Source organism: Xiphias gladius, chromosome 22, assembly GCF_016859285.1.
Source record: "Xiphias gladius isolate SHS-SW01 ecotype Sanya breed wild chromosome 22, ASM1685928v1, whole genome shotgun sequence".
Lineage (NCBI taxonomy): Eukaryota > Metazoa > Chordata > Actinopteri > Istiophoriformes > Xiphiidae > Xiphias > Xiphias gladius.
Window position 1 is genome coordinate 13,977,333 of NC_053421.1, and position 26,315 is coordinate 14,003,647.

General features: G+C 39.4%; 1 protein-coding gene across 4 annotated transcripts in view; it reads right to left on the minus strand.

Annotated features, from left to right (window-relative positions):
• ptprub (protein tyrosine phosphatase receptor type Ub) overlaps positions 1-26,315 on the minus strand; it is a 159,005-nt gene that overhangs the window by 15,868 nt on the left and 116,822 nt on the right. For 3 of the 4 annotated variants that reach the window (XM_040117792.1, XM_040117794.1, XM_040117795.1), the window contains 9 exons: positions 20,583-20,619; positions 17,055-17,193; positions 16,046-16,069; positions 15,614-15,768; positions 14,747-14,934; positions 7,808-7,880; positions 7,617-7,693; positions 2,739-2,775; positions 1,735-1,832 (listed from right to left, as the gene is read on the minus strand). In XM_040117792.1, coding sequence (XP_039973726.1) covers positions 1,735-1,832; positions 2,739-2,775; positions 7,617-7,693; positions 7,808-7,880; positions 14,747-14,934; positions 15,614-15,768; positions 16,046-16,069; positions 17,055-17,193; positions 20,583-20,619 — 828 coding nt within the window. The remainder of the gene's footprint in view (positions 1-1,734; positions 1,833-2,738; positions 2,776-7,616; positions 7,694-7,807; positions 7,881-14,746; positions 14,935-15,613; positions 15,769-16,045; positions 16,070-17,054; positions 17,194-20,582; positions 20,620-26,315) is intronic. The other variant, XM_040117793.1, reaches the window with a different exon arrangement.

A 26,315-nucleotide genomic window follows, 5' to 3' on the forward strand; every position in this document is an offset into this window, starting at 1 on the left:
ATTTATTTGATGGAGTGTTGTGAAGTATGAATCTCCACAAAATTCTCCACTGTTTCAACCTCATTTTTCAAAACACAGTTTACTTAAAAAAGTACGGTTGACCATAATATATCCATCTTTTAAATAAATAGCAATTTTTTTTTTTTTTTAAAGGAAAACCTCCATCTTAAGGAGCAAGATCCTTCATAAATTCCTATATATTTAAGGGAGGAGACCAGATGAAGTACTTCCAGGAAATTCATCCATTCTTTGCTATGGAACAATGAAGTGTTTTAGGTCACTTTGTTTCTGCTGACTATGTCAGTTATGCAACTATGTATCATTTTTTCCCCTTGGTCCGGAGCAAATGATCCAAACTACTGGTGTGAAAAGGTTACCCTTAGGTTACCCTAAGGACACCCTCGGTGTCATCTTTTCACATTTCCTTAGGCCAGTTTTGGATTTGTATGCAAATCCTTTCCATTATATTTGAAATTTAAGAGTCAGAGCCAGAGCAAAATGCATAATTAGATATTGTGATAATATATATTAATATAATAAGCCTATATATAATAATATAATGTAATTTATAATTAAGTGATGATGATAAAAAAATAAGTACGCCTCTTTTGTTAGTTTAACTAGAACAGAGAAATATTGGTGTGAAATTTAATAAGTTAAAAAAACATACAACGGTTTCACCTCGAGTTCTGTGGAAAAACAAAAACAGCCTGTTCTTCTGCAGATATTTCATCTCAGAGGCCAAAGAAAAGAAAAGCACAATAATCACATAATGGTGTGAGGCATAATGAACAAGAGGGCAACAATTTTTTTCACCAGCATTGGGAACAAAGGAGGTAATTTTATTTTTATTTAATAGAGGTGTTATTTGGATTCAGCCAAACAGACCGGTCCTCATTTGTTGACTGTTCCCCGAATTGTTAGGATGGATAACCAAATTGGATGTAGGGCTACTGCTAGAAAAATGGTGTCATTTTAACCATCCACTGAGGTAATATGTTTCTTTTGCCTAGGTTGAAAAGGATGGAGTACTTCAAGCAGATTTCATACGCTACAGGTATTTATGTGAGGAGGAAAATAATGGTACAACAGCAACCATTAAACCTGTGTAGACGTGCAGTGTATATAAAGTCAGCAGCCCTTAATATGTGTCTCAGAATATGTTTATATGTGCCGCGGGTATTTTATAGCACATTTTATGGACTATATAATCATACCATCATGATGTAGATTTCTATAATACACCTTCGCTGTTTCACGCTGATGATGCCATAACAGACAAATGAAAGATAATCCGTGTATATACTATAAAATGCATATGTTCAATGAAAAATTCAACAATAAAACACAGAGCCTCTGTGTAGAGCTGCTTAAAATATGCTTTTGATGATTCCTTTATTCAATGGCCACCAAAAGAATGTTGAACAAAAAGTTAAAGGAATAGTTTGACATTTTGGGAAATACACTCTCTTGCTGAGAGTTAAGTGAGAAGATTGATACCACTCTCATGTTTGTACACTAAATATGAAGCTACAACAGAAGCTGGTCAGCTTAGTTTAGCATAAAGACTGGAAACCGGGGCCCTGCGAGATCTCCTGTATACCTATCAACCACATAAAAGCCTTTCAGATAGACACCAGAATGTTCCCTTGTGGCGAATTTGGGAGGTTTGTGAGCAATGGATGGTGACAGGAGGGGGAGGAGGAGGAGAAGGAGGGATTGTACATCACTTACCCTGCCAACTTCCACCAGTTTAGTGATCATGACGATGCTGAAACAATTTTCCTGCCATACCATCCTCCAAAAATCATACAGAGTCTCCTGCTTGGGCCCTAGTGGGAAGAGGGAAGAAATAACTTAAAAGACAAAACTGGCAAATTCCAAACTCCCCTCTCAAAAAGGGAGTTCTTGCTGCTGTGAGATCTCGTATTATTGTGGCCTAACTGTCCTTCCTCAGACAGCAGGCTACTGATCTCTCAAGATGGTGCCGTCAATAGAGTTATCGGGAATTCCAATTCCAGGCAGTAGGGAAGGGGCAATGGGTGACAAAACAACAGCAGCAGCTTATGATGAAAGAACACAGGACCATAAGTTCACTCATTGTCCCCTGGAGGAGGACACGTTTAGGGAACGAGATACAACTTTAAAAAGAGGATTACCTAGGAAAGAAATGCTCAGAGAGAAAAACACTGCTGACATCTTGTTTTTTTTCCTTGCAAGTTTCATCTGCCACTCTCTGTCTCCCTATCAGGGGCAAGAGGAGGTGCTGGTGCAAGATAAGCAGATGAGCAGACCTTGAGTGACTTTGTGATGGGAGCTCCCTAGAAGCTGACACTCCTTAGGGTATAGAAACAACGGAGGGAAAATTTAAACACTCGCACACACATACGGAGTCCGACTGTCCATCAGAAGCGGCTTTGTATTTGAGCGACAGTGGGTGAACTGCAGGTTTTCAAAAGCTCTCCACATGTCACAGCGATTGAGAAGCAAAATTAATTAGTTTAATTATTCACCTCTTCTTATGATTAATTCAGTGACTTCACTACCACAGTCTTCATGGGTTGATAGTCAAACTGTCGCCTTTGGATTTGCCAGAGAGATGGTTTTGGCAAGGGGGGCAGTGCGTGAGTAGGCTCAATGGCTGGATGATCTCCAATTTATTACTCCGCAACAAAAGGTACTCACCAGCCTGAATCCACAGTCACACAAACACACCATACCCTTGCTGGGATACTCACCCTGAGTGGCGATGAAGTGGTTGGATCGATGGTAGCCCTGAAAGAGAGAAGAGGGATGACACGCTGAGTAAGCCATCTGCGCTTCAGGCATAGCTGTATGGGAGGGTGTCTCACCCTTTTCTTTCCCCTCCCCTTCTGCATTCTGCTCTCCTACTGACCTACTCTCTGCAACTGTGAATCGTGTTTCCTGTGTAATTTTCCTGCACCGTCTGACCTATTGCTGACTCCAGATCCTGTCTTTGCCTTGGAGCAGTTGAGGCCACATATGGTAAATACTGCAACTTGACAAACTGTTGATGAATCTCTGAAAAAGTGATTTCTGAAGTGAGTCGGGCCAGCTGACTGAACAATGCCTGATTCCCTGTGACAGTTTAATGAAGATATAATAAAGAACCTAAAGGCGTACGCTCTTCAATTTCAGGTGTCCGATTTTTTTTTTATCAAACTCTCATTCAGAGTGCTGTCCCATAAAAACAAATCAATTTTCATTGAAGATGCAATATCTGCTATATCTGAGATGATGAATTAACAAAATAAAATCACATTTCTTTCCCCCCAAAAAATCCCCAAAAATATCCCCTTGAATTCTTCCACTCCTGTCAAGTCGAAGAATATCTTACACAGGTTTAACCTAAATGCATGATATCATCCCCAACATAAACAGCCCCCTAGGGCAAACTCGTATATGTACAGTGAAGTATTCTGAAATCCTTTATATCAAAGGGTATTACAGCCTTTGATATAGATGACAGACATTTTCATATGGTGAGTATGGGGTGAATATGAATGAACAATGACATGTCAACTCTACAGCCTTGAGGCGAATAAACACGACAAAGACCACCTGAGATAGTTTGAAGCACTTTAGACTGAGCAAACTGTTCAAAGGAAGTCCTCCTGATAATAAGTACTGCTTATCTCACCTTGCTAGGTAAGTGAGACACCTGTTTCCGAGAGTCTATGAAAACATCTCCTAGAAAAAAACATATGGAAGTTGTGGTTCACTGTGTGTTGTCATTTTGAGAGGAGCAACTGGAAGGATAACTGATGCCCCAATTACCTTACATGACTGTGGAGTGGAGAACGCAGGTCAGGAATAATCTGAATAAACCCCCAAGCCCACCGGCTCTCCTCAAATCAGCATGATGGGGCAATCCACGCTGATAACAGTTTTTATCTTTTTGCAGAGGGCATCCTCCTAATATGTTGAGTCTTTCCACGTTGCCGATAATTCACTACACTGAATTTCATCCAGTCAGATAAACGGGGACATGTTTTAAATGGAGATGGATGACCAGTGCTGTGAGGCCTACTATCCACAATTCCTCTGGCCCAGGCCAAACACTATCAGCATGAATGCTACCACTCCTCCACTTAAGATGGTCAGCAGAGCAGCTAAACCTCCTGAGTCTTGGCCACTTATGAGAACTAACAAAGACACCAGGCTCCTCTCTCCGGAGAGGACACATCTCCTCAGGTGTGTTTTTCGTTTTTCTTTTTGTCAAATGTGCACATACCTGAAACACACTGACCTTTGAGCATTTGTGGATAGAGGATAGTGGAAAGAGGAGAGGGAAGTGGGAGGAGAGGAGGGGAAAAGAGCAAAAACAGAGCGATGGCAGGCAGAAGAACGAGCAGTGAAGTACTTACTTCCCTGTTAATCCGAATCTACAGGGTCCAAGGTCGAGGAAGTGGGGAAGGGAGTAGAAAAAGAACACATATAGGCTAGTTAATGAAAGAAGCGTTTGGTAAATAGGAGTTTTGGTTACAGACAGATGGGAAGAGGTGCGTGTGCCTTCATGTGTGTGTTCTCTGTGTGTGTACTCTACTTACTTTTTTCAAATGAAAATTACTTTTAGTTTTATGTCATGACGTTTCAGCTGTATTAGGGATTTTTTTTTTTTTTAAAGGAAATAGGAAAAAAAAGTGAAAATCTTGCTTTCATCAAGACTGTGAGGGTGTGGTTTGATCAGAATTGATTGACAGTGGCGTAGCAACAGGCTAACGACCCCACACCACACAGACAACTGTCTGTTTAAATTTAAATGTTGCTAAACTCTGATAGAGCTATGAAGTGGGAAAAGCTATTTCAGGCATCCCTGGTTCCCTAAGTAAAAATCTGATTTATTTTTCCCATAGAAAATGTTACTCAGAGGTGGAGTACTTGCGCAGCTTGGATTGGCATGAAACTCTCCTGACTCATCAGTAGCAAAAAAAATGAACAACTGCATTAGAAAAAATATCTGGTTCAATTACAAAAAGTTAAAGGTACAAGCTTTTTACATAGAAACTTTGGGGAGGAAGTTAAGTGACATCTCCCATGATGCATTTCAGTAAGAAATATGCCATCACAGAGCTAAAAATACTGTTACATTTTCACACTAATGGTGGACGGAATCTAAAGATTACAGTGTTGAGAAAATAAACAATACACACTGCAGCTTATTTAAATCAATATTTGAATTCTGGGTCAATTTTGGATTAACTGAACAGCTACGGAGTCATGTTTTGTTCTTGAGTTCAATGACATAGCGTATGGAAATGGTTATTGTTCTGATTCCCTACCACTGACTGGCTTCTTCACCATGGCAACAGCAGCCATGGCTCATGGGTATTGTAGTATTTAGAGCTGATATGCCATGCCAAACTAGCTTTCAAAAAGAATTGAGTCAAAATAATTAAAACTGGTGATGTTAACAGCAACCTATTGGGTCGTTATATAATCTAGGAGAGTCCCATGCCTCCATGTTAAGTAACAATGAGGATATCATATAAAGAAAACTTCCAAATAATACGGGATTAAACCCTTTCGGACCCAGTTGGCCCTCCCACTTTGCAACTTTACTGGTGCATGGAAATATGAGAAATCAATTTTTTTTCAAAAGTCCCAGTAAGAAAAGCAAGCACAAAAACTAATATGCACAAATCTGTTATATGAAAGATCAAAAATGGTTCAGATAGAACTTTTTGTGTGCAGGCAGGACCCGATTACTTAGATTAAGAAGCTGACTGAGAAAGATAAGTTTTCAGGGCTTTTAAGTTAAGCGACAAAGTATGAAGTAACTAATGTTTTTACATTAGGTACATACAGAAGATAAAACTGATTAATGATATGACCGTGTGTGAAAACGTTTGCATGGGTTTTTGGTTGTGTGGCCCCTCAGTAAGACTCTGTTACTCATTAGATGCAGGCGAAATATAAAATAGCAACAGCCACGGCGCACTGGGCTGCTCTGCAAGCTGTCAAACATATGCAACGTTGTGTACCTTTTCAAGCAACACACACCACAGGCAAGCAAAGACTCAGAAAGAGGAACAATGAGCTTGCACTTTCTCACCTCTGTTTTGAAAGCACAAAAATGTTTCAGAGGGAGGGAAAACTTTTCCATGTAACCCCTGGTGAAATAATTACAGGCTGTCCAAAATATGCTCTGCTGTGGCTAAGTAGTTACTATTCAGCTTGCCGGGTCAAGTTTGTCAGTGAGTAACATCACTGACACTGTAGTGGCTGTTGAGTGGTGTTTTCCCTCTAATGCCTGCAACTCTGTGCCCTTAACGCTAATGGAGACCCTCACAATAACTACAGCCCTTACAGTAAACCAGGTTTTTAATGCCCTCTCATTGTAATGAACTCTCTAAAAGCATCTCACTACGACCCATTCTAGTAGTGAGATGCAAAGAATAAGTAGTGAGAAATAAAAGAGAGGAAAAAAGCCCTGTAGTTTCAAGCATTTTGATGATACAATTTGGCCTAAAGGAGGAATCCACCCAAGATAAAGTCAACTTATGCACCAGGTAATTTTCTCTCACTGGAAGAAAAAGATCACTTATTTTTCAAATCTATTCTTTATAAAGATTTTCACCAAGACATGATCTTTAAACCTCCCCAGCAGTGGGGGTACACCAGCCTGCCTCAACATCTCAAATAGTGCCACATTTACTTCTCTCTTATGGTAGTCCCAATGAGGGGGCATGCAGATATAAATCTTGTGAAATAAAAAATCGTATCAGATTGCCAGACTTCCGTTGACATAACTCAAATGGCAAGCAACAACTATGATTACGACAGGAAATTCAAAGGGGAACCAAAATAAATATTTCCATCTACAGTGTAGCCCTGTGATAGACTGGCGACATGTCCAGGGTGTACCCTGGCTCTCACCCAATGTCAGATGGGATTGGATCCAGCCTCACTGTGACCCTCAAAAAGGATAAGCTGTATAGCTAATGAATGGATGGATATCTACAGTATATCTAGTAGTAAAATTGCATTTCTTTTTCAAAATCTGGGTTGATTTCTGTCGTTAATAACTTCTTCTTCCACTCTCTGAATGAACACAGCCTCTTCTAGTTTTTATGAATGAAAGCACGCATGAATAAGACTGTGTGAGACACATTAGCAACATATATATGTATTTCATATGATCAGTGATAATGTTATTGTGGCACTGCATGTGTGGAAGACAGTTAAGGTGAACAGTGGAAAGGATCATCTCCTCCCAGCCCATCTAGAGATTGAATAACATCAATCATGTCTATTTAATTTAGGGGGATTTGTGGCATCTTACAGAAAGGTTCATCTCCTCTACAAGGCATTAAATGCATTTATTCCACTCTGTTTTAATAAAAGTGATAGCAGAGTTAGTCTGGGTCAGGGATTCGGTGCAGCAATTGACAACCATGGCATCTGGCAAAACATTGCTAGGGAGTGTGTTTGATTGGATGAAAGCTTCCAGGTGAAAGTGGGCCAGCAGACTGGTGCGCTTACAGGAATGACAAAGATGAACTGTGGCTTTGCAGGGTGTGAGAGATTCTCAGCAGAAGCTGACTATTTGTATCCCATGTCAAAATGAGGCTGAAAAACAAGATTAGACTTACATCAATATAGTTAGCGTTGATGTAGTCTGAGTTCGGGTCTCCCAGGAGAGGGTGGAGCTTAACTCTATGGCGGTCATCTGAGACAGATAAATGTAAAAGAGCAAAGGAATGTTGAGATACAAGGTTTTAACAATATTTTCTTTTATTTTTATTTTTTTTTACAAAAGATGAAATGGGTTCTGATGACTTACATCCCAGCAAGGTGTCATGCCTCCCTTTGGTTTTGTCCTTCTTCTTTGTGCAGTCCCAGCCATCAAAGAAACTCTACAGAAATAAACAGATTGTTGTTGCAGATTTCAAGAACAGAGTCTCAGTATTAACCATTCAAATTTCTCAGATAAACATAATCACAGCTTCAACACACCTTTTTTTTTTTTTTATGGGAGATAAAGATATTTGTGTTTCATGATTAGCATGATAAAAGCAGCACATCTCTCAAGTACGGCTAAAGCTTAGATCAAGGGCCACTATATCCTATGGAGAGGACAGAGGTTTGGTGCTTTATGCATGATATGCAATTAAACAAAACAGTGCCATGAGCGTCGTGTAGTCCTTGTTTGATCCTTGAGCCCTCATGAATCATGGACAACCAGTTTCGCCTATTTTTGTTAATGCCTTCGTTGCCACGGGTTATAGTTGAAATTTTAACCCGGTGGCTATATTCCCACTGGGTTTATCACAGTACAGGAGGCTTTGGTAATCTCATAACTCACAAATTGACCATTTGCTAAACCCCTCCCCCAAACAGCGGTTATCCAATCATAGCTTAGCAACGATAACTAGGTAGAGCAAGTCTGTCAAAATTTGGATTTCGCAAAACACGCCAAGGTGGGTAATGTTAGCATAATAAACTAGCTAGCCATAGCTGATAAAATCTGCCATAGTCTGTCATTTCAGCTGGCAAAATCAACGGTCGCTGGCTAGAAAAAAGAAGCTCTGCCTGAAATGAAAGACCCATTGTTTCAGAAATTACTTTTAATTTAAAGTAGTAATATTGCCACTGTTATTGTTAACTGCATATGTGGAATTTGAGAAGAGAAAAAAATTACAAAAAACAAAACAAATGCAGACCTCTTACATGAGATATAAATTATCACATAAATGAGATGACTGTTACTAAGGTCCAAGGCAGGGGAAGCGTCTACAACCTGCTCGCGGGATGGCTGCTCAGCCGTATTATAACACATCATACTCATCATATACCTGTCTGCATGGATGCACCTGCGAGTGATTATTCTCACACGTTGTCATAAACCACTTTCAAGCGTCCACTGTGGGGCCAACTTAAACCTGTAAAAAAGCCCCTTCGGATCCACGAACAAAACACCCCACAGACCCACGCACCCACATCCAAACCAGTTTACCCCCGTGGTTTTCGGCCACTAGGGGAATTTGGTGAAACTCTGCCCCATGCTGAGCAAGGGATTACAATGCAGTTCTCCCCACAGAGAGCCAAGAACCAGCCAAATCCTGCCTGGGATTACACCCTCCTCCTCACTTTTTCCTCTTCTTTTCATGCACTCCCTCTCGGGGTCTGTCTCTCTCTCTGAATCCATCTTTCTCTTTACCTCCTTCTACCTCTTTTCATCATTCTTCATTATCATTTCTTTTTCCTGTCCATCTCCTCCTCTTTCCCTCACGTTTTTGACACTAGACCTCTGAGCTCTTTTTGTTTCTGTGCTCCAACCACTCTTCTGCTTAGAGCTCTACAGAGAAGAGAGACGCAGGGAGAGGAAAAACACAAGAAAAAAAAAAGTGAGAGAGTGACAGTATATCGAAGGGAAGGGAAGGGAAACAACACAGACCCATGGAAGATTGATTGGAAACCCTCAGTGGCAGGGATCAGTTGGGTGGGTTGTTGAAGAGGGTCACATAAAATGAGTAAGAAGAGATGAAAGAAATTATGACAAGTGCAGTCCTGAACTATCAACACTATTACACTTTTAAAGCACTTTGTGCTGTCAACATCCAACTAGATTTATCCTGTGCATAAATGTTTCCCTTCAATAACAAAGCAACGGTGGGCATGCTGTCCTCCACAATTTCCTTCTCAGTATCGCTCAATAACTTTGATGTCACCTCATTTTCAGCCATACGTTTTTCACCTGAATAATTTTTAAAGTGCCAATAAGCAGTGATGAGATTCATAATCTCTCCAAATTCAGTCATAATCCAATCTGAGGTGTCTGATATGTTGTATATAAACTTGTTTAAAACTGAGCAGAATTTGCTAGTAAAAAAAATAAAATAAACAATTCTGATTCGTACTACCAAAAAGGTAACATGAGGTAGCTGTTCTTTTTAAAAATAAGCAGGGTAATTCAGTAGCCCTTGCTGCAACTAAACTTTGAATCAATGAATCCATCATCCTTCCAAACCTCAGCCTCAAGGTGAAAAGTGGTATGGTGAAAGTTTTGAGTTCTCCAGTAAAGCTTTGCTGTTGTTTACTCCCAAGTTTCTGCAGAGGGAATATTTTTATTATTCACCTTTATTTAAACTAAAAAAGAATCATTGAGGGCTGGCCCTCATTTACAATGATGTCAAGTAACACAATGATCGATTTCAATTGACCAAGACTAAATGCAGCTCAATAGAGACTTGAGAGAGTTCCAGTGAAAGCCAGCCATTAGACCAAGTTTGATATGGTCGAGAGCTAGCAAAGTCTAGCAAAGAAGTGGTATAAGATGGCAGCGTCCCAACCTGGGCCTTCTAGATAAACAAATACATATGCCTATCACATCTTTCAGACAGAGAAGACCAACCAGCTTTTTTATACAGGATGCGATGATGTGTAATATAAACATGAGACTGGCGTCAGAGACATACCTATAAATCACATCATCATAATCCATAACAGAGAGAAAAATGTCTTCAACAATCCTTTTCCTACAAAGCACAGGAAAGATGAGATATTTGAATGTGACTTTGTCATCTATCTAAATACCGAGGTATTTATATTCTGAAACTCTTAGTATTGGGTCCTTGGACAGTGGAAACATGAAACTTTTTGATACCGTGACCTCTAGCTCTAGAGAACAACATAAACTTGGTTTTATGTGCATTTAATACAAGTTTAAGATCATTAAGTAGAGCTTGGTGAACGATAAAGGAATGTTGCTGGTTTTCTACAGCTAGCTGAGCAGAGGCGGCAATACAATACAGTATAGTATCATCCGCCCACAAATGTGCATGGCAATTAGTTAAAGATTAAATAATATTATTGATATTATTGACATTATAAAATGTAAAAAGAACTGGACCTAGAACAGAATCTTATGGAACACCCGTAGTTATCGGTAAAAACTTGAATAGTAATAGCGAATAGTTCCCAAGTTCACTGACTGCTGCCGATCAGACAGGTAATTCGGAAACCATGTACAAGCACTTGACCTAAAACCAATATGACTGCAGTGACAGCAGCCTCCGCACATACAAGCCCCTTTACAACTCACTGTAAATTCTTGATCAATATTTTTACAGAACATAGGTATTCTTCAGGGAAATAAAATCCTATACTTGTCAGGGGGGTGTAATATGATACTCCTCATCATTTTCCTTCATAATAGAGAGGGACACTCCATCAAAACAAAAAAAACTAAACACAAAGAGGTGTGCATTGATTTTTTTCATGGAGTGTGTTTTGCCTGTGAGGGACAGTTTAATGAGTCTACAAGCAGAGTTCCAGAGGGGGAAAACCTGAACCAGAGACAAAAGATGTTTTCTCTTTTTCATTAATGCCATTGGTATAGGCTGTGGGTGACAGGGATGAACTTCTCCCGAGGGTGTGATCTCAGCTCTCAGCTACAATCATTCCACTTGGGAGAGGCCTTCAGAGATCTGGGCCCTTCATTATGTGCCATGAATCATACAACTAGAGACAGCAGCCATTGCAACAGCAGGAGGGGGATAAGCAATGTTCTGCAAAGGAAAAATGTTTGTACTTATGGTCCAATACATGACTAAAACTCCATTGTGTATTTACAAAAAAGAAACTAACCAAGCAGTGATCTGGCAAGCAAACTTACGTGATTTACAACAAATAATAGTGGTGGAGCAAGCACATTCAGAGCAATTCCTGGTAAGTTCCTGGACAATGACCTGGCGATTAATAGTAAGCCGGAATTAATAGCAATTGTCTTTCTTATGAATGTCATTCCAGTGAGACCAAATACTCACTAGATGACAGGGTGTTTGATTTGGTCAGTCCAGATGAGTTTTAAGGATCTGAGCATCAGCAGGATCACTATGGAGCAACGTCCGACTTCTGCTGTGAGAGGGTCCCAACCTCTGACCTCCAAATATCAGTCCTGTATCAATCTTACATGCTTGATATTTTCGTCAATACTGTGAAAAATCAAATGAGCGAAATTGTGCCTGTAGCCAACATCAAGAGTGAGTGATACCTTATAATGTGAGATGTCTTCCATTCATGGCAGTGCCACTATATGCATCACAGTCTGATGGTTACCTTTGCGAATTATACAGCATTTGAGTTGCATTATATTCTGCAGGGGGAGGTAAACACTAACATTGCTAAAGGGAGGACGTTATTTGGAGGTTGCAGGGCATGGGAGACAAGAGCTCTCTTTTCTCACATTCTCCTTCCGTACCCTTTCATCTTTCTTCCCTTCCCACTCAACCCTCCCAGACTCCCCTTTCCTCTCTTTGCCACCCTACAATCTGTTAGCAGTGGACAGGGGACTCACTAGCTAGTGAGCACCTCCAGAGATGTTTAACCTCATCAGGCCTGAGGTCATTAAGGAAGTCTTGTCTGGGCCCGAATGAGGATGATTTATTCATACGCTCAGTAACACTGTGATCCAGATTCCTTCTTAACCCTGCTAATTAATTTCAGTGGGTGGTGAGGAGGGCGCTTGGATGATGTCAGATTAAGATTGAGGCCTCCACTTTCGCAAGTACCATTCCAACTAACATGGGTTCTTTAGGGTAGCAGTTATCCACAACATGTAGTAATTGCACATGATCCTTCTTACTACTGACTAACAGACAATGAAGATAACTGAACTACTCAATTTTAGGCGCTTCATCACAATCTCATTTTGATGGGACAAGCTAAGGTAGCCTCAGGAGTGGAGATGCTTACCCCCACTCCCTTGGTTGTGTCTTGACATATCACCAGTAGTATCACAAACTGTTGAGAAGACAAGATGCATCCTTGTCAGAATCCAATGCCCATCTTGAAGAAGCTCAACTCACAGCTCTGAGTTTAAGCAGAGCTGTGAGTTGTCTTACAGCATAGTCTTACAGTCACTGTCTGTCATTTGTGGCCTATGTCGTTAACTTATTTTTGCTGTATATGTTCTTTTTATATTCTTTCTGTGTGTGTGTGTGCGTGTGTGAGTGTGTGTGTGTGTGTGTGTGTGTGCCTACACTGCAACTCAATTCCCTTTGGGGATAATACAGTTGATCAATCACTCATGCAGCAGCTCCCACAAGGTATTTTGGAAGTTGTCAGAAGTTTCATAATTCACCAAGAGGATTAGCAATTTTCAGTGATATATCATTGATTTATCAGTTATCTATGACAGATTTAAAGTTGGTCCAGGACAAAATCCGCACTGATATGTGGCTGACTAGTGCAACTTCCAATACCGAGTACAGAAGCTCGGACACACCCAGAATCATCAAGAAGTGGCTGCAGCACAGAGGGGTTTTCTATAAGGTTTAGAAGTTCCTCAAAATACTTCTTCCACCTTATAACAATGGTGCCAATTAAGGTCAACCACTCCTGCTGAGGAAAGCCCTCATACTGACCTGCTTTCCCTCCTGGGGCACCAAGTAGAGCTGCAAAATCTCTTTTAGCCATGATTTCACTTCTTGAAGTACTACACCAGCAGCCTTTTTAACTTCCCAGTTTCCTCTGCTGTGCTAGGAGTACCCAGGTTAACCAGGCATGGAAGTACATCAGTGTATCCATGCGCCGGACCTTATGTCGAGGGGGAGCTATCCCCCAAACCACAGCTTTGTCTTTGCTACAACCTCCCCATGGTAACAAGCTCTAAACAGTAAGTGAAAGAATGAGATCATGGATACAAGAGGCTAAAGTAAGCCTCTTTTTAAGCCGTTTTTTATGAATGGTGGCTTTCCAGAGTTGGGCAATGAGGTCACTAAACTTGGGGGACCTTGGTGTGAAGACACTGCTCTTCCACATGGAAGGAGTTCTCTCGGCAACTGGTAAAGAATACCTTGAGTCACATCTTTACAGGTATACTGGCATACTGGACTGAAAGGAGACCTCAGCATAGAACTAGGACATGTTTGAGAGATGGTATCTTCCAGCTGCTATGGAAGCACCTGGAACCCCCCCCCCGAAGAACAGGCTTTCTGCTGTGTCCTTAACCCAGTTAAGGTGCTCAAAAATAAATGGATGGATGGAGGAACTGCAGATTTTTAGTTTAATAATTAATTAAAAGTTTGGTTAAATTAAATATTGTATAGGTAACAATGAAGCCCACATTACTCATATATAATAACCAGTAGTTGCAACAAAGACGGTGACCTTGTGCATCATTGAGAAAAGAAGGCAGAGGTACTTTATGTTTGAGTGTCTCTGACTCTATTTCAATGACACTTTGGTGTTCCAAATCTCTACAGTCCTTCTACCACAACAGGTTTCAGCATGATACTTTGGTTTCTGTAGATACTACACAGAACACTACAGAAAACACTCTTTACAGGAAGTGGGAGACATCATGCAGGTAACATGAGACAACTGAGATGCTATAACATCATTGACAACCTTGGTACAGAAACAAATAAAGCTTTTGGTGAGTTACATATACTTGAACTACAACTGCAGTTTGATTGTTCTTGGCTCTAGTTCTCTCACTCTGTATGTTGGGAGAAAATGGAACAATTACAGTCATGATGATGAATTTACAGTTTAGGTTGGTTGTTAAAGAATACAATCACAGTGTGAATACAGACATCGTACGTAAGAATGGTCTTCAGAATAATGACGCCCTAAAACCCCTCTTTCATAATTGCTCATAGTACTGGACACTAGTGCACCTGCAGTAATATTTTGTACTGCTTTTAATTTCATGTTCTCAGAGCGTAAGATTAAATTCTGTCTATGTGTGAGAGAGGAGTTTAATAGCATCCATCACCTCATATTCCTGTTTAAAGCCATAGCCTTCGGCAGTCTTCATCTGGTTGATGTGCTGGAGGAGGTCGGCCACTCGGACAGCAGGGTGGAGCTGCCCTGTATGGTAGGGGGAGCCTTTACGTCCACATTGATGCCTTGGGGAGCCTCCCAGCAGGCTGCTGGCCTCATTCACTGAACTACGGGCATCACCTGAACCAGACACAAACACATTTGCAACTTTGGTGCAACTGCAGGTGGAAAAATTCATGTATGAGACAGGTTATGATATAAAACATTAATCAAATTTTGTAGCACTTTTTGCATTTAGTTTGTGATGCCACACACTGGTGTTATTAGTGATGGTTCACTGCATGCTAATATTGAGATACACGGTATATGTTACAGGCGTATCACTTTGATAAAGTTTGTCTCTGCAAATTTGTCAGATCTTATGTAGGAGTGACAGAAGCTCTCTCTCTGATGTCAGGGGAAGCAAACCAGGATCTTTATCAACTTTAGAGTAAACATATCTGTTTTTCCCCATTCTGAGAGACGAACAATATTAGAAATGAGATCAAGATGAAAAGAAACAATAACAATCAAACATAGATAATTTCTTCTGATTCATTCAAATATGTTACCTCACATTTGTGACTCTCTCTTTTCTTTATAATCTTGTGATATTCTTTGTGTGTCAGCTGGAGGCAGTGAATAGCTGAGGATATCTTTCAGAGTGATTCAGACATTTATGCGTGAATGAGTGACAGTCAACAAGATTACAAAATGAACGATGACATATGTCAAGGAATTGCATTATGTAGTTGTGGTAAGCTTGTAGATTTGTGTACACTGTACTGTATATGTGTGAGTCTTGGTGCATTTATCTTACTGCGTGTGCCACAGGTGTGTGCATCCATGAAGGAAAGAGCCATTCTTTCATCCTCCTGTAGGGTGCTCTGGTCTGTGAAACTGCGCTCCATGGAGCCCATATGGCTCTTCTCCTGCCGATAGGTAATGGGTGTCTTATTCATGTTCACTGGTTTCCTATTAATTGATAAAGAAGAGAATGGAGGAACAATTGGCATTCACAAGAGTTGGCAAGACAGATAAAGAGAGAGGCAGAGTGAGGGAGAAGAAGAAAATGTTATGTTTAGTAAAGAATAACAGGGATGTAATAACTGAGAGAAACAAAGAGAAAAAAGGTAAATGAAAATAGTAGAGTATTGTTTTCTCTCTACAACTTATGACTGACAGCCAAAGCACAAGCATGTATATGATGGATCAAAAAATGATGGAAAAGCAAAGAGGTGGAGTCACTTACGGATAGTAAGAGTAGTAGTCCCTTCTGGTAAGAGTGCAGGAGAAGGAGGAAAAAAAAAATCAAGAGACAGAAGAGATGTAAGATGAAAGCAATGTCAGCTGAGGGCAGAATGCATTGATTACAGTGAAAATGAGAACCATCCTCTTCATGAGCTTGGCTGTGCAGGCGGCCATATGACACATGCAAACATACAAAGCAGGTGCAGACGGACCAAACTGCAGTGAGGCAGAAAAATATGCATTTCCTTCAATCGAATATGTCTCAGTGTTACACTTCAAGGACTAGACCACGTGGCTTCCTGTCACAGCATATTTAGGAATCAATTCCCTAAGAGCAAAATTCATGGTGGCTTAGTAGAGGAACCTAATGTGTAGAGTAGTGGTGACTTTCAAAATCAACATTATTCAACATTAGCCTGGATGCTTTGTTAGCCATTTAATTATGATTCCTGGAGCCTTGGATACCTTCACATTTGGCATGGCAGGTTCTTTAGACTTCAGTATATCTCATTTAAGCAAGAAAGGTTAAGCCTTGTTTGAGACTTTAACTCAGGCTGTCCAACATCTGAGGCTAAATTAATGCAGAGCCAGAGTTGTAGATGATCTACTGTAGACCTTTGGGATCAATGGCTAATAATCTCTAAAAGCACCTTTTCCCTCCCAATTACCATCTCATTTAAGGGTCAGGTCTCTACTAGGTGTGCGTAACTAAGTGGCTAATTGAATTGCATCTGCCTTTAATTAAATACTTCACACCCAGATAGGCTCTGCAGATGAGAGTTGTTTGGTCCCTCTTGTGCACCATATGGGAGGGAAACAATGCAGCGCTGGCTGTCGGTCCCGCATCTTCCCTAAACAAGCGTGACCTTTCAGAAAGTTCAGCAAGTATAAAAACTGATTACTGAACTGTTCCAAAGCAAAACATAAAGGGAAAAACAATGCGGGAGATGTGGTATGATTGTGCATAATGAGGCACGTTTTGTACTCAACAGTTATCAGTAGATGTTTACCCTTTTTTAATGATGATGATGATGGCACCCAGCAGGAGGATGAGGACTACCAGACCTCCGGCGCACACCCCAAGAATCAACCCCATCTCCTCAGAGTGTTGGGACACCTCCAGAGCCTTGCGGTGATCTTTGCAGGCCGCTAGAAGCAGAAACACAGATGCACATTAAAAAGGCATGACGCAAATATAGTACAGAAGGGAATGACGGTATAGCAGCAGTGATTCACAGTAAAGTTTAAAGCAAAGAGTGTGAAAAAAATAATATAGAAAGGAAAATTGAAAATTCACAGCTTTGAAGTACTTATCATTCATGCATATCAAAATTTAATTTCTAGCAAATGTAGAGTTTTCACATGACAATACAGACGTTCACGCTGCTTATCCTGACTTCTGTGAGGAGATCCACTTAATTATCATGGTCTTTTTAATGCCAAACTTACAATTTCCCTAGCAGTGGTATTTTCAAGAGGTATTTTCAAATAGCAAAAGTGAAAGAGACGTAAATAAAGACATAATGCCTAAAGCAAGGCTGACAGTGACTGTCCAAGTTGTCCAACCCACCAAATCTGCAGGCTGCACAGATACATAATGACAACTTTGACAAAGCTTTGACAAACAAAATGATTGGCTTGTATGCAGAATAAAAGTTTGATCGTCTGAAAGGTTTTCAACCAGCTATTTAGACTACACCACATTTGTACTGATATTTACATAAAAAGAATGGAGATGGGAAAATGAACAGACTGCTCTGAATTGGTGTAGAGGAGGAAACAATTTGCACAAGTGTTGCAAATACATCAAAGTAAGATGGGAAACGTATTTTTTTCACTCATTAGTCACATATAATAAAGGCTTGCAACACATTGTTCTTCCATTTATGGATCATCTTTGAATTGCACAATGACATTGCACAAAAAACTGACCCTTTATGATACTGATATTACACTTGCTATGGTACATGCCAGAAACTTTTGCGTGTATTTTTATTCAACACCGAAATTAAAAATGATATTTTCACAAGTCATCCACACAACACTACATTATAATCTCAAGGTGCCCCGATGTCTGAGAACTACTGGAAAGGTCATATCATAATAGCAGGTAGCAGGTTAATAGCATGATAGTAGGTTATTCATTTCTCTGGTATAAAGCTTCATACTTATGTAAATGATGCTGAGCAGAGGGGCTTTCTTTGTCTTGTTCTAGGGGCCCACTGATCTAGTTATTTTCTGTGTGTGTCAGCCTGTCCTCCAGGCCTTGACAGCCCTGAAACTAGCCCTTCTGAGCCTATTGGAACAGCACAACCTATCTGGAGAGCGGCAGAAAGTCAGAGCAGGCCTGGGGATAGAGTTCTATCTTGCAGCCTGCTGGGGAAGAATCAGATCTGGGGCAGGGGAAATGAAAACAGAGCCATGTTTTAGCCCAACTATCTGCAGCCATGGGCACTTTATGGGTGCTTCAGGACCTCATCCCTTAATAAAGATGAAAGTAGGATGATATAATTTCCTTATTTGGCAGGATATTTTGATCAATGATGGGTTTGTGGCATACTCTATCTGAATAGAGAAAACAAGTCATTGGCCTTAAGTTAGAAAGAAGCTGTTCCTTTTAAAATTGCTCATGACATGGCTTTTTAAGGTGCTATCACCATGTAACATGTTCCAAAAATATGACATTTTGGAGTGTGCTCTTCAGTGTATAGACACCATATCTGACATTTATACTTTAGTTTGGAGAGGTTTTAGGCAGATTGTAAATAGAAGAAGATTTTTTTTCGTGGTTTTTTTACTCTCACACAGGGACACACTTTAATTCTAAGATGGATTTGTGTCTGTGAGGTATTGTAACTGAAAATAACAAAGATTTCAGCCCGTCTATAGGTGCTCCATTCAAAAAAACAGATTCAGCCAAAAAGTGCCTACTTGCTGTTTATTTTATGCGACTTTCAACAAGTGAAATACAGGGGTACTTTATACTGGTCTAAAATGTAGATGAGGAGGTGAAAAATCAATTTACGATTTCTGACATTTTGGACAGGTAAAGCGATTTTGCCACATTTAGCCACAAAATTTCTATTAAGCCAAACACGAGCATGAAATAGATTTCCACATGAATCCATACACCTGCCAGCTGCCCAATGTGGAAATTGGCACTTAGAGGAGAAATGGAAGTCTGTTGTTGTGTTGAGCCTGCCAGAGGATCCTTAATTAAGCTGTCACCTGGAAGTTGAAATGTAATCTCCAGCTTTGTTATCCAAGCCAGAATCATTTGCCTCCACTTTACTTGTGATGGGCTGCATGATAATAACGGCTTAGGAACCGATGATGCAGAGGCTATGTTAATGGTAGAGGGATCACGGAGATCTCAAACAGCAACAAAAAACCCTCTGACCTGTCGCACCTTGAAATTGGAAATCACCCCAAGAAATTTTTTTTCTTATCAATTTGCCTTTCTTGGTCCCCCCCCCCACGTCACTCTGCATGTAGATGACGTAATGCCGGAAATTTTTTAAATCACTATTTTCGTTTGTGCATTATTCTCCCCTCTGTCTTTTTTCTTATCATCCCCTCTGTTCTATTTTTTATTTTATTGTTCATATCATGTTTTCTTACATGATAAAATTAAATAATTTTAACTGTTAGAGTTCCATTGTGCATCTCTTTCTTTCTTTGCTTTATGTGAAAGAGGCACGCACAGTGTAAAGTCCATTGCTGTTAGAAAAGCATAATTAATCAATGCCCAACCGGGTGTCTGTGTGGCAGATGGAGTACGACGCTGAGCTGAAATGGCTGGCCTTGCCTTTTGGCTTTATGCTTGAGGAGAGCCTCACCTCTTTCGTTTTTCACTCACAAAAAGAGGCCTTCACCAAAATAAGACACCCCGCCAAGTCAATTTGCTTCCAAGGCTCTGCTTATTGTAGCCGTGCTATGAAAACTATAAATACATGACTTTTATCCACCATGATCTGACAGTGTACTATGGCACAAGGGCTCTCCTGCCACCAGGACTTAGAGTCAATTTCTCTGCCCTTTTCATGTGTCTTTGTATACAAAAGCTGAGCTACAAGGGGGGGGGTTCTCATACTGATAGGCCAAGGTAGCTCCATCTGGAACTTTTGATCTGGAGGACCCTTCTGGACAGTGCTGAGGTCAAAGCCCTCGGATGTAGCCTTCTACCAGGCTGCTGATAAGAACAAAGACACAGCCTTTGATATAGTGTGTCCCAGCATCTGTCGCCAAAAAAACAGGATGAAAGCCTGACCTCTAATCCCTCCCTGCTTGTTTGCCCTTTTCTCTGAGGCCCACTGCTAAACAACCAGGACCGTCAGAGAAAATTTGTCCAGACCCGCACCTTTGTACTTGAGAGAGAGGTGAATAACAGTGCAGTGTACACTAGCTATGCCATTACAATTACATCCTTAATTTCTTATCTGAGAACAATGAGAAAGTAGACACCACTGCAAAGCACTCAGAAAGGCTGCAGGAAAATGTATTAAAGGTCACAGTGAGAAATATTCATGTGGAATTACCTTTGCGAGCGATGCGGATGCAGTTTATTCTGGATTCCTGAAAGAGAGAGAAAACACAGACATCAGAGGGGAGAGTAGTTCTTTGCATCTTGCATTAAAGAAATATGGAGGATTATGTGAAGTACTGAGCTGAGACACACACATATCATGTTGAAAATAAGATGACAACAGATAAAACACACATTCTGAATGAATATTAAAACATCATATTTACTCTACAGTCGACACGTGAGGTAACTCTGGGACAAATTTGGAATCACATCTTCCCTCACGACTTTTTCTACCCCCTCTTTACTCAAATTACTAAACATCAGTGGGATGTAATACTCTACTCTAAAAAAGCATAATTTACCTTCTGATAGAGACACAGGAAAAATTATTCAGACTAAAAGGACAAAATACCTCTGAGTTAAGAGTCCTATTGATGACATGAGATTACAAATCTAAAATCTGAGTGATGTGGTGAAGTGTTTGAGAAGATTAGAGATTCTTGCTGAAAGGAGAAAAGATGAGAGTTGAAAGGGAGAGAGCATAATTAAGAGGAGGGTTTCAGACCAATGCACCACTATGAAAAGGAATTAATTTTATTCAAATTTCAGCTGATGACATCGCAGTGTTATGAAAAGGACCTTTGTCAAACAGCACTAATGAGATCCAAGACTGCAATCCAATTCCATCCTGCCACCTCTTGGAGGAGATGCATTATCAAATTAAGATTTGCAGATGCTAATTCAGGCATTATGGAACAATCATGCAAATTTGCCCATTCGGAAATGAGCAAAAGGGGCTTTCCTCAAACTCCAGTTAAATAGCTTTTTTTAAAAATTGAAAATCCATTTCAGGCTGACAGACACTTAAATTAGTTCTTAACCTGATGGTTTGGTCTGAAAATACAGAGCGAAACCATAGACAAACATGCTGTCTGTCAGACAAACTGTCACTGCATTTCCACAAAAACCAATGGCAGAGATTGAGAGATTGAAAGACTATATGTTAACCATTTTAAAATGTTATTTATACGTCTGCACTATGAGATTTAAAAAACAAAACCTGGTAAATAGGCAGGCTCACAGTGTAAAGTTGAAATTATTCCAACACCTCTAACGGATCATAAAGCCATTCTATTGATTTTGAAATGGAATAACTAAAATGACTCTTGCTTACTGGGAGCTTTCACGTAATGAATCTTTAAATTTAATTATTAAAATAAGATAACTGAGTACCTGAAAATGGCAGAATGTGAAAAGGCTTATGGAGAATATTGGGAGTTTTAAAAATCTGAGTTAAGGACACTATTAATGGATAAAGGTACAAATATTAAGAAATATAAGTAAAAAAAGGAACAGTTTGATTGCTTTATTAATTTCCTTATCTCCTATGTTGCCTTAAAATTTGTCTGAGATCCAAAGAACACTATTACAAACACTGACAAACTGAAACTAGACCAGTTATATATCAACAAAGCCAAAAGCTTATATACGCTCAAGGGGGACCTTTACCTGGTCTGTGCTTCTAAAATATCCACCATGTCCTGGTCGCCAAATATACTTTAGCGGCCGGTAATATACCTGGGTGGCCAAGCCCGTCTCAGTAAAGCCTATGTGTGGGAAACACTGAAGGCAAAACAAAAATGACATAACAAGACTTTACCTAAATTGCACAGTTGTAGACAATCCAAAAGACACTCCTTTTTTTGAATATTATTATGAAACTCTATATGAATCTAACCTTTCAACAATTAAGGATCCTATTACGAAACTTAAATTGAACATATCCTCTAGAATAGATGAGTTGACTTCTGAGTTTTGTAAAGTGTTCTCAGGAGAGCTTGCCCCCTTTTGCTTAATGTTTTTATCGAGTATCAACAATGAAGAACTCCCTCCCTCACTATGCCAAGGTTTAATTACTCTAATCCCAAAGCCACAGAAAGATGTCTTAATGTTGGATAATTGGCATCCCATCTCATTGCTAAACAATGATTATAAAATTATTGCATTATGTCCAGCTAAAAAATTAAATAAAATCCAAATTTACATTATTTGAATCCCAAATTTCATGTCTGGTAGATACATAATTGATAATATCATACTAATGCTTGATATCTTAGACTATTCAGATTTAGTACTAGATAATAGTTGCATTCTTTTTCTAGATTGTAGAAAGCCTTTGACTCCATGGAGCATCAATTAATGATTCACAGTTAATGACAGCTCTTGATTTATCTGGATTTGGAGAACACTTAAAAAAAATCCATATGCACCTCATATGGGAATTTTGGAAATAGCTCGATTAAAATCGCCCCATGGAAGTACAAAGAGATTTACTATGAAGCAGGGAATCTGTCAGGGCTGTCCTGTCTCCCCACATTAATTTTTACTTCCCGTGACAATTTGAACCAATTTGAACATTTAAAAACTTATTTCAAAAGGTATTTTGATAGCAGGAAAGGTATTCTCTCTGAGTCAGCTGGCACATTATCTCAAGTTGATATTGCAGTTAAACTATTAGAAACGTTTTCAGGAGCCTCTGGTCTCAAACTTGACTTATCCAAATGTGAGTTGCTCCCATCAAGGCCTGCAGTGATTTAGAAATTTCAGGATTTCCTGTGAAATGTAAAGTTAAATACCTTTGTGTTATCGTCATTTAAGACCAGATTTCAAGAATTAGTGAAAACATTAATCTATTAATTTCTTCACTACTGCAGGGATTTAATGTATGGATTCAATGAGATTTAAGCATAACTAGTCGAGTCCTGCTCTCCAAAGCTGAGGGCCTAGCTATACTCAGCTCTCAATGTCTTGAAGGATGTCTTTACAGAAACTGACAAAACCTTTTTTTGATTTTATCTGGAAAAGGAAATCTCACCTCATTTGTAAAAAATGTCATGATTAACAAGCTTAGTACTGGTGGATTCAATATTTTAGAATACACATTCTACATCCACTTCTAAAAATAAGTGGATTAAAAGGTTCTTGACAAACCTTAGGAGGATTACATTTTTATTAAGATGTAATTACAGTATAAGAAAGCTTCCTGTGAAACTATTCAATTTTCAAAAAACAGTTATTGTTATGCTGGTCCTTGGTATATAAACCTAGTTTTTCCCCTGACAAATACCACATTTGGAATAAACAGGATATACAGACCACAGGTATTTTTTTTTCTTCAGGCTGTGAGTATCAGTACATTCAGCACATGTCGTTTCAATGTTACTTCATGCACAAAAGAGCTCACGTGCCTCACGGTTAACTGAGAGTTGAGAGTTGCCATTTAGATTTTTGGTGGAGTTGTCTGTCAAAATGAAGAGTGAAGAGGGGACCGTACAAGTGAAGAAGATCACAATGAGGCTCAAAAACAAATAATCTCTCAGAAATATCAAAAGTAGTTGGTTTGCCATAATCAGCAGTTGGCTACACTCTAAAAAAAGCAGGTGTGTACAGTAAAATCAGAAAATGGCAAACGACCTGGTAGACTGAGGAGCACAAGTCTTATGGATGAGCAAAAGATCATCTGCATGGTGAAGAAAAACCCTTTTATGACTGCACGGCAAGTCAAGAAGCCTGTTCAGGATGCAGGCAGACATGTTTCCTTGTAAACAATCAAGAAAAGACTTCATGGCCATAACCTCAGAGGATTAACCACAAGATGCAAACCCCTGGTGAACCTCAAATACAGAGAGGCCAGGCTGCAGTTCACAGAAACACACAAAAAGAAACCAGTAGAGTTCTGGATCAAAATTCTATGGACTGATGAAACAAAAATCAACCTCTATCAAAAGGATGGAAAGATGAAAGTGTGGAGAAAAACAAGTAACCGCGCATGACCAGGAGCCACCAACGAAATCTGTTAAACAAGGTGGTGGTTCTGTTATGGCCTGGGCATGTTTGGCTCCAATGCAACTGGCACAATTTCATCATGGACGGAAGCAACATGATGAATGCAGAGGTGCACAGGAGCTTTCTTTGAGCTCTCATTCAGTCAAATGCATCAAAATTCATTGGACAACATTTGATCATTCAGCAGGACAACGATCCTACGCACACATCCAAAGCAGCCACAGAGCTTTTCACCTGATCTCAGTCTGACTGAGCTGCACTCCACTTGGTGAAGACCAGACTAAAGGCAGAGAGACCCCACAACCCTCAAGAGCTGAAGGAGGCTGCAGTGAAGCACTGGGAGAGCATCACCAGGGAAGATAAAGTGTCTGCTGCTGTCTGTGGGTCAAAGAGTTCAGGCAGTCATTGACTGCAAAGGATTTTCCACAAAATATTGAATATGATGATTTTGTTTTACTTCATGTGTATATGTCCAATTACTTTTGAACCAAATAAATTTGGGTACTTCCTATACTGATGTAAAACTGAGAATTGGCACAATGATATAATATTTAGTGCCATATGTTTACTTATAATGCCACTTTTTCATCAAATATAATATGCCTGTACTCCCTAGGGAATTTGCCCTTGTCTAGGATGCTATTTTGTCAGGTACTTAATTCTAATGTGATCTGCAACCAGAGATATTATCCATCAAACTACTCTACCAGAATTATACATATGAATTCTGATCCTTTTTTTAGTATAAAAGCTAATAATTAATGTATATGGGAAATAATTCAGAGGGGTACAATTAGTAAACATGCTTCTTTATCTACTTAGAATAATTTGTATATTACTATAGACGGAAAAAAAACCTTGTTACCTAGAATTACCCAGTTTCAAATAAGGTGCAAGAGGTGTCTCTGAAAATATTGCAGAGGTGTTATCCAGTTAATTCAGTTATTGTGGGACTGTACCTTTAGTCAGACTTTTTTGTTATGACCTTAATCTTTTTTAAGTCAGAAAATTAGATGCTCAACTCAAACTCAAAAATGAATTTTAATTTAATTGTTTTTATTTTAATAAGTGCCTCTCAAGGAAATGTATGTTATTAATTTTATTTCTTTATTAGCAAAATTCCATATACACACTAGCAAAGTTGCAAAACAGAAACCCAACCTTATTGTTTTCATGTCCTACTTAAACTGGATATACTACCTGGATACACTAAATACTGCACAAACTCTAAAGCTGTGAAACCTAGGGCGTTGTAAACATTATTTTTACAGCAGAGTCAAATTTGCTAACATTTGCTAATAACCCAAAGTACATTTGTGGGTGATGGGAATATCATAAATGTTGAATTATTTGCTCGTTAATCAAAGTATTGAACATATATTACCAGCCTTATAAACAAATGATATTCCGTGTTCTGACATCGTGGTAGATGTTTCGGTGTATAGCACCTGAATGTGAGTGAAAAGCTGCACTTCAAATCAAGCAATAGTATTGTCATTTGCATGACTTAATCTTTATTGGTGTTCTACACTAGATACAGCATCTACTTGTTTTAATGAATAATTATTAATCAAATTGTTTAAAACTGCATCCTTGGTTCATTTCTACTGTGCTGAATGGTGACTTAGTACATTCAATCATTACAATCTTTGCTAAATTAAGACAGAGTACATTTATATCTATTTACTATAGATGATATTAAAAAAAAAAAAAAGTGTCTTGTGATGGATGCAGATTCTGTAATGAGTACATCTGAATCATTGTATTACCGGCTCAGCAGAAGAGTTAACTGACAAGCTCCAGATTGTGGGACACACATCACATGTCTCGCCATGCTGTGGCAGTCACACCAGAGGGGCTGGTGGTTCCTGGCAGTTTTAGATACAAAACACAACTT